General features: G+C 39.2%; 1 protein-coding gene across 2 annotated transcripts in view; it reads left to right on the top strand.

Annotated features, from left to right (window-relative positions):
- The first annotated feature begins 1,357 nt into the window (after window positions 1–1,357).
- The window catches only part of LOC110449440 (EF-hand calcium-binding domain-containing protein 12-like), a 20,818-nt gene continuing 2,814 nt past the window's right edge, over window positions 1,358–19,361 (top strand). Inside the window, exons 1-6 of one of the 2 annotated variants that reach the window (XM_021496316.1) lie at window positions 1,358–1,442; window positions 3,493–4,334; window positions 6,132–6,327; window positions 6,973–7,385; window positions 10,435–10,645; window positions 12,322–12,631. In XM_021496316.1, the coding sequence (XP_021351991.1) occupies window positions 3,591–4,334; window positions 6,132–6,327; window positions 6,973–7,385; window positions 10,435–10,645; window positions 12,322–12,631 (1,874 nt within the window). In that variant the 5' untranslated portion in view covers window positions 1,358–1,442; window positions 3,493–3,590. Of the gene's footprint in view, window positions 1,454–3,492; window positions 4,335–6,131; window positions 6,328–6,972; window positions 7,386–10,434; window positions 10,646–12,321; window positions 12,632–19,361 lie in introns of both variants that reach the window. The other variant, XM_021496315.1, reaches the window with a different exon arrangement.

Raw genomic sequence — 19,361 nt, 5'->3', positions numbered from 1 at the left:
CCCTGCTCTGTCTATCAATTTGGCGTCGTCTGCAAATAATCTGATTATTGTTTCGGCATGTTCTGGTAAATCGTTTATAAATGTAACAGAGCGCATGATTAATTAAATATAAATCACTGCCTCCGCATGGGATCGAACCCGGGACCTCTGGCTTACTAGTCTTACGCTCAACCGATCGAGCTGAAGAGAAGTTCTCCCTAGACGAGACGGTAGGAAGCGGCTAGTATTTTACCAGGGTGACATACTCCCCCTTTAAGAAAAAACTCGTCCCGAGTTTTCCAGGGATCATAGAGATTCCTTTGCAAGTATTGCTGAGTATTTTTGTCATATCTCCCGGGTCCCTACGTGGGCGCCAATGTCACCTGGTAAAATACTAGCCGCTTCCTACCGTCTCGGCTAGGGAGAACTTCTCTTTAGCTCGATCGGTTGAGCGTAAGACTAGTAAGCCAGAGGTCCCATGCGGTGGCAGTGCTTTATATTTAATTAATCATGCACTCTGTTAAATTGGCGCCCCACGTTGGGCGCCAATGTAGAACTCGAGACTATTTGATGATTCTTTGATGTCTTTATTCAATAATGTAGATGATGATGATGATGGGTACAAGGGATCCTGTAACAATAATATGTAACAGGTATAAATACACTCTCGCTGTACACACCCTATCATATACACTTATTTACAATGACATGAATATGACTACATATAAATGGAATGAAGTAATGATAAAACACAGACTTACCAGGGACTATGGCGTGATGCTTGGTAACGTGCAATTGAGAGCTCCTCTCTCGACGGGTGATAGCTGGAGTGTGTGGGTCGGGTGACGTGTCAGGTAGTGGTCACGGGTAGACGTGGAATCCGTGGAGCACGGATTCCCACTACCTGTGACGTGACGCAATGCGCGCGCGGGAAGAATAAAATCTGCCATGGGGTGCTCCGCTTATTTTACTTTTGCCCAACCGGTCGCTCTTCCATGTACCACAGCTTTTTGCTGTGTTTCCTTCTTAAACGCTCTTATCCAGTTCAGAATTTTCCCTCTGATTTCCATGTAGTTTTTTTAACAGACGTTGGTGAGGCACTGTGTCAAACGCGTTTTTATAAATCTAATAGGTTCCCCTTCGTCTACTGACAATTTCATTTTAATTTCCACCATTTACAAGTAATTATAAATCAAAGTGACTTACATGTATCTATGGACCAAGAGCTAATGCAATTAAGTGGAACAAAATATAATATTTAATTTCGGTGAACGACTCACTGCAATAAAATCCGTTGTGTAAGGAGCTGTTTTTCACTACTACAAGGCACAAGGGAGATAATTAGAACAACTTGCAACACCATTACGTCCCTTGTTTTGAACGATAGATGGCGCGACCGATTTGTTTATGGAGCAACAAAGATGGCGATATATACGGACTGAAACGACCATATGAAATGCACGGTATTTAAATGGTATCATACGAGATGACTGAAGTATTGTTTGTTAAATGTGGACGTTTTATATTATGGGCGTGTTAAATATAGTTGTATTCTTTGACTTTTATCTAAAAGTAACTTGTTTCATTCCCATTTGACGTCCATATAATAAGATTTTGACTTCTGGGCCCGTACTAATTTAATAGGAATTTTAATAGGAAAGGTAATGAACGCAGGCATAACAATGGACATATGATATTATTATTCATGAACCAGATCACATGCTTTAAGTTAATTGCTTGAGCATGTACACTAAATTGACTAATGCATTCTGTGCTCAGACGTAACCACGTTTTGTAACTCGTTCAACTCATTTGACACGATCATAAAGTCAAATGTAAACGTTGAAAACAATATTCTGCTTTAAGTCTGTCCTGAATTCCTCAAATTCAAGAACAAAATATTAAGTTTTATTGATTACCACTGGATCAAACAAATTTGGCTCCAACTCAACATACGAGTTTGAATGGTACAAGATACAAGACTATTTATTACTATCTAGTATCTATCTAACGTTATATGTTATACTCCACAGAGACCAAAATGGCTTTTTTTTGCGGAGGGGGTTAAGTATGCACGCGATACTTAGCTTCGATTAATCACTGTTTATAATTAACGTCGCATACAGGTACAATAAATATACAAATATAAGCTCGGTAGAGTATTTGCTGCAACAAACATTGGTATAATTTAAAACAAACAAGAACATAGCATGCAAGTAAATGTAGGCTTACATGGATGAATAAAATAAAGGTGAGCTAAATAAAATACACTTAAGTTATATAAGATAGCTAGGTTGGTGTTAATATAACAATATATACAGGCTCCTGCACTAAAAGATTAAACGATATATGTGTGGGGTTTCGCAGGACAGGTGGTTGGGCCAATCCCTACCTAGCCCTATAACACCAAATTATAAAATAATAATGCAGTCATTTTTAAATGGACTTCAAAGAGAACACAAAATAGGAATAAGCAACGCAATAAAAGTAACATGCAATGACAAAAACAACGGTTTAAAAGGTGTGTTGTATTGACACTGATATAAAACCCATGACAATTAACTAATCACATTTAGTCATGGAGGATATCACAAGGTTCAAACAAATATAGCAAGCAAACAAAGTAAACACCTACTCCAGTCGGCTAGATGACCAGTTTGAAGTTAAAAAACTACAACCTAAAAAGGAGTCGGGAACATAAAGAGCATTTGCAGAGTTCACCATCCTAGTTGTGAATCAGTCTACAAAATACTTGTATCTCATTAGGTAGACTGTTCCATACCGGGGGAGCTTCAAAGCAAAAAGACTTCTTACCAAAAGTAGTGGTATTTACCCTTGGTATCTATCTTCCTGAAATTATATAGAACTTGGTTTCTAACTACTGCATGAGATCTCTTAAAAAATCAGGTGCAATATTATTAACATTTTTGTAGACCTCCCTAGCCATTGTCTTGAGCCTGCAAACATGTAAAAAATGTAAGTTATTTCTAATTAAAATGTCTTTAACCGGGGTAATAAAATCATTTTCTATAAATAAAACGCAGGGTTCTCTCTTGAACTTTTTCCGTCTTTCTAGTATTGCTTTTGTTGCAAAAATGCCAAGATAGAGGACAAAATTAAAATTAGATAAAATAAAAGATTTGGAAATAGTGACTTTGCCCATTTTGGTAAGGTAATTTCCAATTCTTTTAAGCACACTCAATTGTATGGAGGCCTTTCTACATACATTTGATATATGAGTGTGAAACTTTAAAACAACTATCAATGTCTACCCCTAATAGCTAATAATTACATATGGTTACATAAAAACCAACCCTGAATGTTGACAGGATGCGACAGTGGAACACACATCAGAAATGTAATTTCTTCAATCCTACAGTTATTGACTACAGCTAGAATAGTCTGCACACATAGAACATAGCCATACATGTATATATACCATAGATGAACTGTAACCGAAGAGAAAACATTTGTCAACAACATTAATTGAATGTGATTTTTTTTTGTTTACAGACAGCTTCTCCATGGGTAAAGTATGCACTGTTTCTACAACTCGAATTGAAAAAAACATCCAGTGCTTTAGTAAGTTGGTCATTTGGTAGATAAGCAGCATGCCACCACATAGGGGTGGGGCGCTGGACGCCATGGATTCAGATATCAGCTTCCCCCTTGATCGGTTGTTTGATGAATACAACCTTGACCACATCCCAGAGGATGAGCGTATGGGTCTATTCAAGCACAGGGACCTGCCACATGTCAAGCATTATAAGGCTGCAGTGAAGATATTTGGTGGCCCACTCAGCAGAAAGAGGGTCATTGTTGCTCCTCCAATGGAAACAAAGATGAGACACCGACTGGGATGTTACTTAAACCAGAAACCTAAACCTGCCCCACTTATTATCAATACTGTGGTGAAACCTCCTGAGCCCTTAGTGGATAAACTTGAGTATGACCGAGAGGAAATTCAGAGAGAAGTTGAAAAAGATAAAGAGTTTCAATACAAAAAATGGATCCAAGAAAGACAGAAGTTTCGAAATAACATAGAAAACATGGGACTCAGTGAAGACTGGTTGAGAAATAAGCCAAAGAAAACTGCCTTGGAGAAGCGTGTTCTGCGACGTATGGAGCAAGAGAGGATGCCAAAAGAGGTGGAGATGGCTCCTCCCCCAGAGACCCCCATTAGTGCTGAAATCAAGAGTGTTCCCTGTGTCAAGGTCCCCTCACCACTTGGTATCCGTATATTGGACCTATTTCTTAAACGGAACAAAATGAGACTGATAGATTTGTTTACACAAACAGACAAGGACAAGAACTGGAGGTTGTCTCGGGATGAATTCAGGAAATCTATTCGACAAGTATGTATGCATTTCGTTTTCTAATAAACAATTGTGATTATGAAATCAGCTTTTATCTCCCCCAAAAAGCATGCAACAACGTGAATCTCTTTGCCACGACACCCCTCCTCCAATGACACACAACACCCCTCCTCCAATGACACACAACACCCCTCCTCCAATGACACACAACACCCCTCCTCCAATGACACACAACACCCCTCCAACAATGACACACAACACCCCTCCTCCAATGACACACAACACCCCCCCTCCAATGACACACATACACCCCTCCTCCAATGCCACACAACACCCCTCCTACAATGACACACAACACCCCTCCTCCACTGACCCACAACACCCCTCCTCCAATGACACACAACCCCCCTCCTCCAATGACACACATACACCCCTCCTCCAAGGACACACAACACCCCTCCTCCAATGACACCCAACACCCCTCCTCCAATGACACACAACACCCCGGGATAGACACACAACACCCCTCCTCCAATGACACCCATCCACCCCTCCTCCAATGACACACAACTCCCCTCCTCCAATGACACACAACAACCTTCCTCCAATGACACACATACACCCCTCCTCCAAGGACACACAGACACCCCTCCTCTAATGACACACATACACCTCGAGTTAATTCACAGCATTATTTCCTTGGTGTTCTACTACAGTAGTATTTATCTAATTAGCTACAATGACACACAACACCCTTCCTACAATGACACACAACACCCCTCCTCCACTGACCCACAACACCCCTCCTCCAATGACACACAACAACCTTCCTCCAATGACACACATACACCCCTGCTCCAATGACACACAACACCCCTCCTCCACTGACCCACAACACCCCTCCTCCAATGACACACAAAAACCCCTCCTCCAATGACACACAACCCCCCTCCTACAATGACACACGACACCCCTCCCCCAATGACACACAACACCCCTACTACAATGACACACAACACCCCTCCTACAATGACCCACGACACCCCTCCCCCAATGACACACAACACCCCTACTACAATGACACACAACACCCCTCCTACAATGACACACGACACCCCTCCCCCAATGACACACAACACCCCTACTACAATGACACACAACACCCCTCCTACAATGACCCACGACACCCCTCCCCCAATGACACACAACACCCCTACTACAATGACACACAACACCCCTCCTACAATGACACACATCCACCCCTCCTCCAATGACACACAACACCCCGGGATAGACACACAACACCCCTCCTCCAATGACACATAACACCCCTCCCCCAATGACACACAACACCCCTACTACAATGACACACAACACCCCTCCTACAATGACACACAACAGCCCTCCTCCAATGACACACAACACCCCTCCTCAAATGACACACATACACCCCTCCTCCAATGCCACACAACACCCCTCCTACAATGACACACATCCACCCCTCCTCCAATGACACACAAAACCCCTCCTACAATGACACACAACACCCCTCCTCCAATGACACACATACACCCCTCCTCCAATGACACACATACACCCCTCCTCTAATGACACACATACACCTGTAATTAATTCACAGCATTATTTCCTTGGTGTTCTACTACAGTAGTATTTATCTAATTAGCTTGATTGATATTTAAACCTGTTTATAACATTTTTATGATCGTGAATGGATACATTTCTGGTGATATTAGGAAATCTGACCTACTATTTTATACTAGAGCAGCAGAAGAGGTTCTCCTGATCAAGTTTCCATTGTCCTATTTATGGTTACAGTCCAAAGTTCCACTGTCTGAGCCCCTACTGGAGGACCTGATTCTATCCCTTGATGAAAACTTTGATGAGGAGCTGGATTACAAGGAGCTGGCGCGAGGACTTGACAGTTGGCGTCGAGAACGCCGTGAGAACAGACGCAAGGAACTATCGAGGGAAACAACATCGCTGTCATCTAAAGGGACCAATTCTCATGCAGGTATACAGGTGTCATTATCATTACAATGATAAACATGTATGCCAAAAAATCAGATTCCAATATCCTATGGACAGCCACTTCAGATCATACACTGGCCGACTACCATATATAATTATATTACCATATGCCCAGAGCATAAAAATGGCTTTCAAGGCCCTGTTTTGTCACACAATATAAATGCATACTCAGTGCATCATAGTGTCACACTAATCAGGACCCTGTTTTATTCACACTGCGAAGGTACATTTTAGTCCACATCTAGTATATGAGTTGACAGGATCAGCTTGCTTTTTGGACTGCATAAATACACAGTAGCAGTACATAACTTTATAATGATAATCAAGAACGATAATAACAAATATTAATTTGTATGAGCAATTTAACAAATAATCACAGAAAAACAACTCCACAATTTTACAAGATATTACATGATCAGCTTTTATTGTTTTCCTTGATAATAGGTTCATTGATGAATATATATGAATTAAACTATGAGCTTAACAGTATGAAAAAAAAATTAAAACCCATTGTGTTTGCTGTCCATGTACATAGTATCTTTATAAACCCCATAACTGCATGTGTATAACATGGTTGACTAATCAAGGTTGTCATGGAGTTACCTCCCTTCTGCTGTTTTTGTGCCAGGGTCACCAGTGTTGGAGACTGGCCCAGAGCATGAAGTGTCTGACCTCACCAAAGGCACTGTGGTGTCTGGTCCGAAATCTGCCAAGTCCAGTGCACGATCTGCCCCGAAGTCTGCCAAGTCAGCTGGTCAGGGCTCAGTCGGAACTGACCAATCAAAGCTAGAGGGTCAAACTGCCACAGTTGAGGGGGATGCGGATGGAGGAAAGAAGAGGATAGACTCGGGTAAGGAGAGTGGCCAGGGAAGCACTCACACTGTCCTCACCCAGAGTCGCAGTAGCACTCCCCAGTTCCTCCATCCCCCAGATATCGATACCCGCCCTGAACAAATGGTGCTCAAGTCTGATGAAGCTATGGTAGATTTGCGAAAGCGAGACAGGGAAGCCCTAAAGGGTTCAAGCCAAACACACAAAATGGTAAGTCAAAGTTGACCAGTGTTTCTTACTGGTAAAGTATGAAAAAAAAATCACACAATTGCACTAGTAACGTACAAAGAATCACCAGTAGTTGAAAGATAATTGATTACCTGTGATCACCTTTGCTATACAAGTCAGACGTTTGATAATTACCTGTGGGATTACCTGTTTGTCAGTTAGATGTGGGATTACCTGTGTGTAAGTCAGATGTGGGATTACCTGTGTGTTGGGAATGTGGGATTTTCTGTGTGTAAGTCAGAAGTGGGATTACCTGTGTGTCAGTTAGATGTGGGATTACCTGTGTGTGTGTTTGATTGTAGATTACATAATTGTTAATCTGATTTGGAATTATGCACATGTCATTTGTAAAAGTTATTTATATATATATAATGTATGTGTAAAAGTGATTTATACTAGTATTGTATGTGTGCCTATATAATTAATGTATACGTACAAGTGATTTCTATAATATCACTGTTTGTATAGGTAATTATATAAATTATAATGTTTTGGTAAACGTGATTTATAATATATATCATTGTTTCTATAAGAGACTCCAGGTATACTTAAGATATAGAATTAACAGTATTGTATGTAACTGTGGTATTGTCAGGAGGTACTAAGACTAGAGGATTTAAAGCCTCGATCTGATGACCTTGTTTTGTCGGACCTGGAATTGGAGGACCCTTTGGTAAAGTCGTGTACTCAGGCAGCCTGTGTTGTTAGCCTTGGTATTTGTCACACTAAGAATTTGGGTTGTTGTGGGTTTTTTAGTTTTTCTAAAATTACAAAATATACAAGCATTTGGCTGAGGTGTGATATGACATTTTGAAGGTAAGGTTTTCTCTAGGGTACAGGATGGAAGTTATTTTATATAGTCATGTCATATTGTGTACATCTAATATAGTCTAACCTAGTAAATGGGTATAATCTATATAACTACTGACAACATGTTCACTGTACAATGTCATGTAAGTTTCTAATGTGGCATTGGTGTACTTAAAGTGGTGATGGTACAAAGTATATCTTCTCAAATTGGAATCAAAGAGTTCCACCCTATACCCTTGGAAAGTGCCATGACAAAATTGAAGGCTCTGTATGATTCTACAGGTGGACTAGTTCAGATACTGCTATGGAATCATACAGACATACATACTTTTGGTCTCTTTCATACAAGATAAAGGAATCATACAGACATACATACCCTCTGGTATGTATGTTTGGAGGCACGGTAGTCTAGTTGTAGGATGCAGGGCTTGTGATCGAAGGGTTGCAGGTTTGGGTCACGTCACGGCACATGGTTGTATCCTTCAGCAAGATACTTTACTCCGCTTGTTCCAGTCTACTCAGCTGTAAATGGGTACGTGGTTGAGCAGTGCTAGAATTGTTGAATGCTAGCTGTGAACGCCGAAATGGCAGCACCGGCTGTATGCTATTGGCTGGGTGCAAAGGCCCTATTACCACGGATAATAATTTGTGAACCGCTTTGAGACAACCTAAAAAATAGGTTGTGATAAAGCAGTATAATTATAAGAACCTCAAATTATTATTATTAATTTGGTCTTTTTCATACAAGATAAAGGAATCAGGCAGACAACATACTTTTGGTCTTTTCTATACAAGATTAATACATTCTTTTACCTGTAACTGAGCGAGATCGGCTAATCTTAGTCGAGGGTTAAGATTCTGTAACAAAATCCCATCTGAGGTGTAAGCCGAGGTTGGGATGTTACAGAATCTTGCCCGAAACTGAGATTACCCGATCTCGCTCAGTTACAGGTAATTGATTTTTTTCTCGCACCTTTTAGTTCGAAAAGAACGTTTCAGTTTTTCTAAAAACTACAAGTATCCCGCCTTGGGCTTCAAATGATAAGGATCTCTTCACTACTAAAGCTACATTTGAATGCTTCCGCGTAAAAATGTAGTCCGTCCTTACATAGATTTTAAAGTATTTCACAGTGTAGATTATATTTTATCTACAACATCAAATATCTAACAACATCAAAACTATACATATAACGACAAAACAGAACATTTATAATGCAAATTGTCAATTTTAAGCAGTTAATGAGCGGATGAATACATTGCAGTGTAAAAATTCTGTGAAATGTCACGTAAAGGTACAAGACAGATCGGCATTGGGTATGACGTGGGATATCTCTGTCTGAGGTGCGAGAAAAAGGAATCATGCAGACATACATACTTTTGGTCTTTTTTATACAAGATAAATTAATTATGCAGACATACATACCTTTGGTCTTTTTCATACAAGATAGAAAAATCATACAGGCATACATTCCTTTGGTCTTTTTCATATAAGATAAAGGAATCATACAGACATACATACTTTTCTTTTATGTCTTAACCAATCAAATGGCTAAACAGGTGCTATACAGTAGCTATCTATTTGTCATGGCACATTCCAAGGGGGTAGAATAGATTCTTTTTTATATCAAAAGAGGAACCATTGGATTTCAAAGAGGAGAGTGTTTACCTGTTGTAGTTTTTTTTAAATTGTGTGGAAGAGTATATGGGTGTTGTACTGTGATAAGGTTAGAGGATATGTTTAATCAACAGATGGTGTCAATGACAGGGTTGTAAGTACAGGTATATATTCATAAGATACGTACTTGTAATAGTCTGGTGGTGGTATGGTAACAGAGTGTTTTTTTTAAAATCATTGATTTTATCAATACAGCATTTTTAATATAATTTTTGATATAAAGGTAGCATCTGAATTATAAACAGCAAGAAAATCAATAAGGCAATGCTAGTTTCAGCAAATTAAATATATGTTAATTGGTCATTATCATTAGATAAAACTGACATTTGAATTGGTATTTATCTTGCCAAATAACATTTGATAATAGATACCTGATTAAAATATGATGACAAATAAGAAATACAGCCATCTGTTATTATTATTTTGTCATAGTATGGTCTTAATTGTATTATTATTTCAGATTGTGTTCAATTGTTTATTGATATATGACAGGTAGTGAAATAGTATTTGTCTCTGGTATCAGTTGTGATGTGTTTGTGTTGACAGTCCCCAAAGAAGATCCAAGAAGACACGCCCCCAGGAATCATTAAGATTGGTGATCGTGCCATTGACAACCACTGTATGAAGTCCACTCTACAGGGGGAAACTGCCTCTATGATTGACAAGTACAGGCAACTCAAACTGAAAGAGTATTACGAGATCACGCGCATGTGTCAGGTGCAGAGCACTACCCTCAGTAAAGCCCTGCTAGAGAGAGGTATGTACTTCAATAATAAACAGGAGGGGGACATCACCCTCAGTAAAGCCCTGCTAGAGAGAGGTACATATACTTCAATAATATACAGGAGGGGACATCACCCTCAGTAAAGCCCTGCTAAAGAGAGGTACATGTACTTCAATAATATACAGGAGGGGACATCATCCTCAGTAAAGCCCTGCTAGAGAGAGGTATGTACTGCAATAATATACAGGAGGGGACATCACCCTCAGTAAAGCTCTGCTAGAGAGAGGTATGTACTTCAATTATATACAGGAGGGAACATCACCCTCAGTAAAGCCCTGCTAGAGAGAGGTATGTACTTCAATAATATACAGGAGGGGATATCACCCTCAGTAAAGCACTGCTAGAGAGAGGTATGTACTTCAATTATATACAGGAGGGGACATCACCCTCAGTAAAGCCCTGCTAGAGAGAGGTACATGTACTTCAATAATATACAGGAGGGGACATCATCCTCAGTAAAGCCCTGCTAGAGAGAGGTATGTACTTCAATAATATCCAGGAGGGGACATCACCCTCGGTAAAGCCCTGCTAGAGAGAGGTATGTACTTAAATAATATACAGGAGGGGGACATCACCCTCAGTAAAGCCTTGCTAGAGAGAGGTACATGTACTTCAATAATATACAGGAGGGGACATCACCCTCAGTAAAGCCTTGCTAGAGAGAGGTACATGTACTTCAATAATATACAGGAGGGGACATCACACTCAGTAAAGCCCTGCTAGAGAGAGGTATGTACTTAAATTATATTCAGGAGGGGGACATCACCCTCAGTAAAGCCCTGCTAGAGAGAGGTCTGTACTTAAATAATATACAGGAGGGGGACATCACCCTCAGTAAAGCCCTGCTAGAGAGAGGTACATGTACTTCAATAATATACAGGAGGGGACATCATCCTCAGTAAAGCCCTGCTAGAGAGAGGTATGTACTTCAATAATATACAGAAGGGGACATCTCCCTCAGTAAAGCCCTGCTAGAGAGAGGTATGTACTTAAATAATATACAGGAGGGGGACATCACCCTCAGTAAACCCCTGCTGGAAAGTGGTATGTACTTAACCCTTTCACCCCTACTGTATGTAACTTTAGTATAATCTACCATACATTAATCTGGATGAATCCTTTATGGTTTGCAGTGGTGAAAGGATTAAAGTCTAAATTTACCACTACCAAAATCTGTAACATAATACATTAGAAACTTGTTTTGATAGATCATGTTTGAAAAGAAAACCTTATCCTGAGGGATTTTTTGAAAAATAATAAAGATCAAATGAACAAAATATAATCAACAGCAGTGTTTTGAGTGTAGAAGTTATGCAGACCTCGACTGGGATCCAAACCCTGGACCTTAGGTTGTAATACTGTTGCTCTAATGAACTGGGCTCTGGCTCAATTTTGCTACAGCTATATCCAAAACAAAATTAAGGGGAGGAGAGAGACTATGTATGAAAATCTGCAGCATATATTTCTTGTGTTTTGCATGCAGTGGGACAGAGATAATTATTAGTTATTTACATAATTTAGTTGATTAGAGTCGAAATGTAGAAAGAAGTGTAAATGTACTGAGAGTTAATTTGAAATATATCCGTTCCTAATTAGGTGTAAGATATGACACAGTGTTGTATAGCTACATGTGTCTTATTCCTTTCCAGTGCTGCTTCACCCTCCTGACCACCCTAGAGTTTCCATAGAGAGACGTGTCAAGACGCCTGGTGCACCTCTTTTGTCTAGTCACCACGCAGACCCTCCAAAGCGACCCCGAACGCCAATAGAGGTCAAGCACAAGGATAAAGTTCGTAGGTCACGTAGCGGTAAACTGCTCATTGACAGCCGTCACAAGTATCCCCAGCGTTCGTCTGTGGCGGCCACTGGTACCAAGGAGAACCTGTCTACAGGCAAAGCAGTCATCAGGCGGCGTGTTGACTGCTGGATGACATTTGAGGAGTATGACAAACTCACAAGGTAATTTCATCTTTTTTCAAATCTAGTTTATTGTTACAAGTAAATGTACAAAATGAGAAGACTTTTGTAAGCCCTTTCCATTCACAAGTTAATGATTGATTGATTCTTGTAACTAATACTTTGTACAATGATGTAAAGGAATGTTAAGACTTGTATCAAATCTAGATCTCAAGGATAATCTGGAGTAAACTGAAATGATTGTGGTACATCTTGACCTCAAGAATATAATTATTACAAGTTTAGCTCCAAAGATTAAACAGAGTTTGGCAAATTTCCTTTAACTGGGAAAGCAACAAGAAACCAGATAGGATAACACTGTCTCCAAGAAAAAGAAGTATCAACAATATGGGTTTTTGTCAAATGTACCTATGTTGTTATCTTTTCAAGTTTTGGATCTTTTTCACAGAAAAGATCTTGAGTCCATGATGGATTTCAGAATTTTCTCCCATATCTGCCTTTAGATTTTGCTGTTGAAACGTTAGTTTTGTTAAAAGAGAGGTTTGTGTCCTTGTAATTTAATCACTTTTGTCTGCTGTAAATAAAGTGACCCATTGTTTCTACACCGTTCTGGTAAGAATCATTGTCAATATTATTTTTTTAAATTGGTATTACAAGGATTTTTTAAATTTATGCACTTCTGTTTCCATATAATTCTCACTTGCTGTCTTATTTTGTGTTTGTAAATACTTGGCTTCCCCACTTGCACCTCCTTTCCTCCTACCCTTACCCCCTTTATCCCTCACCCTATCCTTACCCCTAATCCTTCCCATTCCCCTAACCTTCTTTCACCTCCCTCATTGTCCTTATTGTTATATCCCTGTCACTTCGTACTACTGCATTTCCAATAACCCTTTTATTAACCTCCTCACATCATTACCCATTATTCACCCTCCTTTTTCACACACCCATACATATAATTATTTTCCCCAGCTTCTTTTTTTTTCTTTTTCTTAATCTTCCTGCTTCTGACCTTCCCCTAACCCTCCAGCTTCTTATTTATTTTTCTTTATCCTCCTGCTTCTTACCTTCCCCAAACCCTCCTGTTTTCAACTCCGAACCCTTCTATCCTTAAATTTCCCATAACCCTTTTAATTCTAACTTTCCTTTATCTCTTGTGCCTCTGACCCTCCCTCCTCTGAAATTCCCCAACCATTCTCTCTCTGTATTTCCTCTTCTGCCCCCACTGCCTATTGACATTCTCCTCTGACCTTTCACTAATCTTTCTGTCTTTTCTTCTAACTCTCTGCCTCAGGCATCTCATAATCATTTTCCCTCTGAATGTCCCCTAGCCTTCTTGCCTCATTATTTTTCAATCTGCAAATTTTCTCATAGAAAGTCTATCTTCTGACCTTCCAGTCTCGTTCCTTTCTTTCTTTCACATCCTTTCCTTTGATCACTATGAATTCCTCATTTCCCCTGTCTCCAGATTCTCCCTCCTTTCCTACCTTTCCTCCCCTCCTCATCCAATTTTCCCATCCCTTACTCCTACTGTTGTCTTTTCCTACTTCATCCCAACTTTCCTTGAAACTCATGCCTCATTCTTTTCCTTTTTCGTAAAATCCTCTCGCCTTGTCTTCCAGACTCCAGCTGTTCTTTCATTCCATTCCAGTGATAAATGTCCTCGCTATCATCACATGTGAACGAGATTTACCCAAGTGATAAATGTCCCTGCTGTCATCACCTGTAAACTAGATTTACCCCAGTGATAAATGTCCCTCCTATCATCACCTGTTAACTAGATTTTCCCCAGTGATAAATGTCCCTGCTGTCATCCCCTGTAAACTAGATGTACCTCAGTGATAAATGTCCCTGCTGTCATCACCTGTAAACTAGATTTACCTCAGTGATAAATGTCCCTGCTGTCATCACCTGTAAACTAGATTTACCTCAGTGATAAATGTCCCCGCTGTCATTCCCTGTACACAAGATTTACCCCTATGATAAATGTCCCTTCTGTCATCACCTGTAAACTAGATTTACCCCAGTGATAAATGTCCCTTCTGTCATCACCTGTAGTTTAGTTTTACACCAGTGATAAATGTCCCTTCTGTCATCACCTGTAAACTAGATTTACCCCAGTGATAAATGTCCCTCCTATCATCCCCTTTAAACTAGATTTACCCCAGTGATAAATGTCCCTTCTGTCATCACCTGTTAACTAGATTTACCCCAGTGATTAATGTCCCTTCTGTCAACACCTGTAAACTAGATGTACCCAAGCAATAAATGTCCCTGCTGTCATCACCTGTAAACTAGATTTTTCCCAGTGATAAATGTCCCTTCTGTCATCACCTGTAAACTAGATTTATCCCAGTGATAAATGTCCCTTCTGTCATCACCTGTAAACTAGATTTACCCCAGTGATAAATGTCCCTTCTGTCATCACATGTAAACTAGATTTACCACAGTGATTAATGTCCCTTCTGTCATCACCTGTAAACTAGATTTACCCCAGTGATAAATGTCCCTTCTGTCATCACCTGTAAACTAGATTTACCCCAGTCATAAATGTCCCAGCTGTCATTCCCTGTACACAAGATTTACCCTAGTGATAAATGTCCCTGCTGTCATCACCTGTAAACTAGATTTACTCCATTCATAAATGTCCCTGCCGTCATCACCTTTAAATGAGATTTACCCCAGTAATAAATGTCACTGGGAAGATTCTGATGCGCACCTTTCTACATTAATATGCATCGTTAGTTTTTGATGTTCAAAAAGCGTTTTATTTTAGTACAACAAAATTATCTTTGCGATCTATAGTCATACTGCTCACACTAAGTGTCTTTACTCCAGTTCTAGCAGGTATTTTCAACCCTCACAACAACTTTAACACACTTTGATGGTTTTCAGCAAATATTTCTGAAAGAACTATTCATTGACTCAGTCAGACTGGAATTTGGTATATGAAAACTTCTGCTCAATAATGTGTAGGAAACTATTTGCGTGAAGCAGTTAGATATATGTGTATTTGGTATAATTTATATAAACGGTTATTTCAGGTGTTGGTTTAGACTGTAGCTCTGTATGGTGATCGGGTTATTTTTTTTTTTTTTTTTTTTTTTTTTTATACAGTCGCTGGTAAAAAGCTTCATTAGGGTATACGTATTGCAGTAGGAGAATATCACGTGTCTTTTAGTAATCTTCTTGTCTGTTTTTCCGTCTGTTTTTTAATTGACACAATACGTTGCTATTGATCATCATAAATTGTAGAGAAATATATATTTTTTTGGTCAAATTTGAATTATAATTCAATACTTTTATTGCAGGCCTAAGAATCCACTGTACGCTGATATTTCTATACTGTAAATGCTGTATTTTTCGCGGGGTTCTAACCTGCACGGTTTTTCCCCTGATCATTTTTCTGCTATGAAACTGATATCTGGCGAAATTCGAACGAAAATAATCCATTTTTACCTCAGCACAGTGTGCCTATGGACTTGAAATTCGCGAATTACTAATACAACAAAATTGGCTATTTTAGCGAATATGCAAAAAAGAGGGACCGTGAAAAAACAGAACTTTACAGTAGACAAGTATTTGAATGATTCAGTCATTTAAAATTTGATTTTTACCAACATTAAACTGTATGTTAACATTATTAAAGTAAAGTAGATTTTGTTACTTTACTTCAAGAACATGTTTTTCTTTAAAACATACCAATATATATATATATAGATATAGATATCAATGATTAGTACGCTGGTTTAATGTCTTGTTTCCACCTCATCTTCCCGTCTTCTGACACGTAATTTTTTCATGTGGTGATAGTTTACGACATGTTCTTCGCGGGGTTCTTCCCGACTGATCAGGGGTCTAGTTTACGTCATAAACATGTCAGAAGATTTTTATATGTTAGAATTCTTCAGATCGTTCTGACTGTATAACAAGGCTACTACTTTAAGTTGTATTGTCTGGTCAAAAACTACATGCATAGATTCCCCAAGAAATACAAGCACACGACAGATGTGAATTGTTGTTGATATACTGTCCTTGTATATCGTATGATATATAGCTGTCGAACCTATTGATATTGTGAGATCGAAACGGAGGATGTCACGTGCATCGGTAGACATGGAACTGCAGTATTGTATAAAGACCTTAGACGTACGGTACACAACGTTGGTTGATAAGTCAATCATAAAAAATAGGATCATTCTTACAGTCAACGAACATGATATATCAAGTCAGCCGCTAAAACGGGTGATTTGATTGATTTGTTTGATGTTTCAGACTGGTCATATTTCATTTCCATTTCAAAATGGGGAATTTACAATTGTACTTACCGCACTGTTATTATTCTTTACTCACTCTTAACAACTATAAATTTATTGACCACATCCATCATATATACCCATCTGAGCTTGAACTCTCAAGGACACTACTGACTCCTCTATCAAGGCCAAATTTCGGATCCCTATCATGAATTTCCCTTTCTTGATCACAACATTCCTCCTTCTCCAACCTATGCTATTTACATGTGGAATTTGATTCGGTATTCACGAGCTTGCTCCGAATATCATGATTTCCGTGATAGATGTCGACTGCTGACGGCCAAACTTACAAGATGTTAGGGATAAAGATTATGAACAAGTTCTATGGTTGACATCTTGATGTTTTGGGGAAATAAGCTACTTCCTTGTGACATTTTGATGTCTTGGGAAATAAGCTACTTCCTTGTGACATTTTGAGGTCTTGGAAATAAGCTACTTCCTTGTGACATCTTGAGGTCTTGGAAATAAGCTACTTCCTTGTGACATTTTGAGGTCTTGGGAAATAAGCTACATCCTTGTGACATCTTGTGGTCTTGGAAATAAGCTACTTCCTTGTGACATTTTGAGGTCTTGGAAATAAGCTACTTCCTTGTGACATTTTGAGGTCGAAGTTGAATTATGCTCATTAGTGTGTGCTGTTGTTTCGTTGGCGATTGTCAACGATAAAGCTGAAGACTTTATCCTTCCAGGATATCTGGCCTAATTCTCCTTCCTACGTTTTTAACTCACCTAGCCCGAAGGGCGAAGTGAGCTTATGCCGTGGTGCGTCGTCCGTCGTCCGTCCGGCGTCCGGCGTCCGGCGTCCGGCGTCCGGCGTCAATATTTTATTTTAAACAACTTCTTCTTAATAACCGCAAGGCCTAGGGTGATGATATTTGGCCAGAAGCAAACTGGGATGAAGGGCTAGCAAGTTTATTAAAATAAATGACCTTCACCTATATTCCAGGTCACAGGAGACAAATACATGTATGTTAAAAACTTTAATCAGCTTCTCCTGAATAACCAAAATGCCCAGAGTGATGATATTTGGCCAGTAGCATGCTGGGATGAAGGGCTACCAAGTCTGTTCAAATAAATGACCTTCACTGGTATTCAAGATCACAGGGGTCAAATATGTTTAAAACTTAAACAACTTTTTCTGAATAACCGAAATGCCCAGATTCGTTTGAATCAAACACTGATATTTTGCCTTTAGCTGTATTGTAGTCCACTTTTAAGATTACAAGTGTAAGCTAAATACCCGGTTTTTGTGTTCGAATTTCGGGTTTGGTTGATACTTTGGTATCCTCTTGTAGTTGTAATATTTGTCTGTAAATTCTGATTGGTTATTTGTATATTTATATGTTACCTATGATACATGTTTGTAAGTTTGTGTACTTGTGTACTTGTCTGTAGACAATAATTGGTTGTTTGTGTACTTGTCTGTAGACAATAATTGTTTGTCTGTGTACTTGTCTGTAGACAATAACTGGTTGTCTGTGTACTTGTCTGTAGACAATAATTGGTTGCTTGTGTACTTGTCTGTAGACAATAATTGGTTGTCTGTGTACTTGTCTGGAGAGAATAATTGGTTGTCTGTGTACTTGTGTGCAGACAATAATTGGTTGTCTGTGTACTTGTCTGTAGACAATAACTGGTTGTCTGTGTACTTGTCTGTAGACAATCATTGGTTGTCTGTGTACTTGTCTGTAGACAATCATTGTTTGTCTGTGTACTTGTCTGTAGACAATAATTGTTAGTCTGTGTACTTGTCTGTAGACAATAATTGGTTGCTTGTGTACTTGTCTGTAGACAATAATAGGTTGTCTGTGTACTTGTCTGTAGACAATAGTTGGTTGTCTGTGTACTTGTCTGGAGAGAATAATTGGGTGTCTGTGTACTTGTGTGCAGACAATAATTGGTTATCTGTGTACTTGTCTGTAGACAATAATTGTTAGTCTGTGTACTTGTCTGTAGACAATAATTGTTTGTTTGTGTACTTGTCTGTAGACAATAGTTGGTTGTCTGTGTACTTGTCTGGAGAGAATAATTGGGTGTCTGTGTACTTGTGTGCAGACAATAATTGGTTATCTGTGTACTTGTCTGTAGACAATAATTGGTTGCTTGTGTACTTGTCTGTAGACAATAATAGGTTGTCTGTGTACTTGTCTGTAGACAATAACTGGTTGTCTGTGTACTTGTCTGTAGACAATAATTGGTTGTTTGTGTACTTGTCTGTAGACAATAATTGGTTGTCTGTGTACTAGTCTGGAGAGAATAATTGGTTGTCTGTGTACTTGTCTGCAGACAATAATTGGTTGTCTGTGTACTTGTCTATAGACAATAATTGGTTGTTTGTGTACTTGTCTGTAGACATTAATTGGTTGTTTGTGTACTTGTCTGTAGACAATTAATGGTTTTCTGTGTACTTGTCTGTAGACAATAATTGGTTGTTTGTGTACTTGTCTGTAGACAAT

Source organism: Mizuhopecten yessoensis, unplaced genomic scaffold (assembly GCF_002113885.1).
Source record: "Mizuhopecten yessoensis strain PY_sf001 unplaced genomic scaffold, ASM211388v2 scaffold4613, whole genome shotgun sequence".
Classification (NCBI taxonomy): domain Eukaryota; kingdom Metazoa; phylum Mollusca; class Bivalvia; order Pectinida; family Pectinidae; genus Mizuhopecten; species Mizuhopecten yessoensis.
The sequence above is the reverse complement of the archived record's forward strand: the minus strand, read 5'-3'. Positions and strand labels throughout refer to the sequence as shown.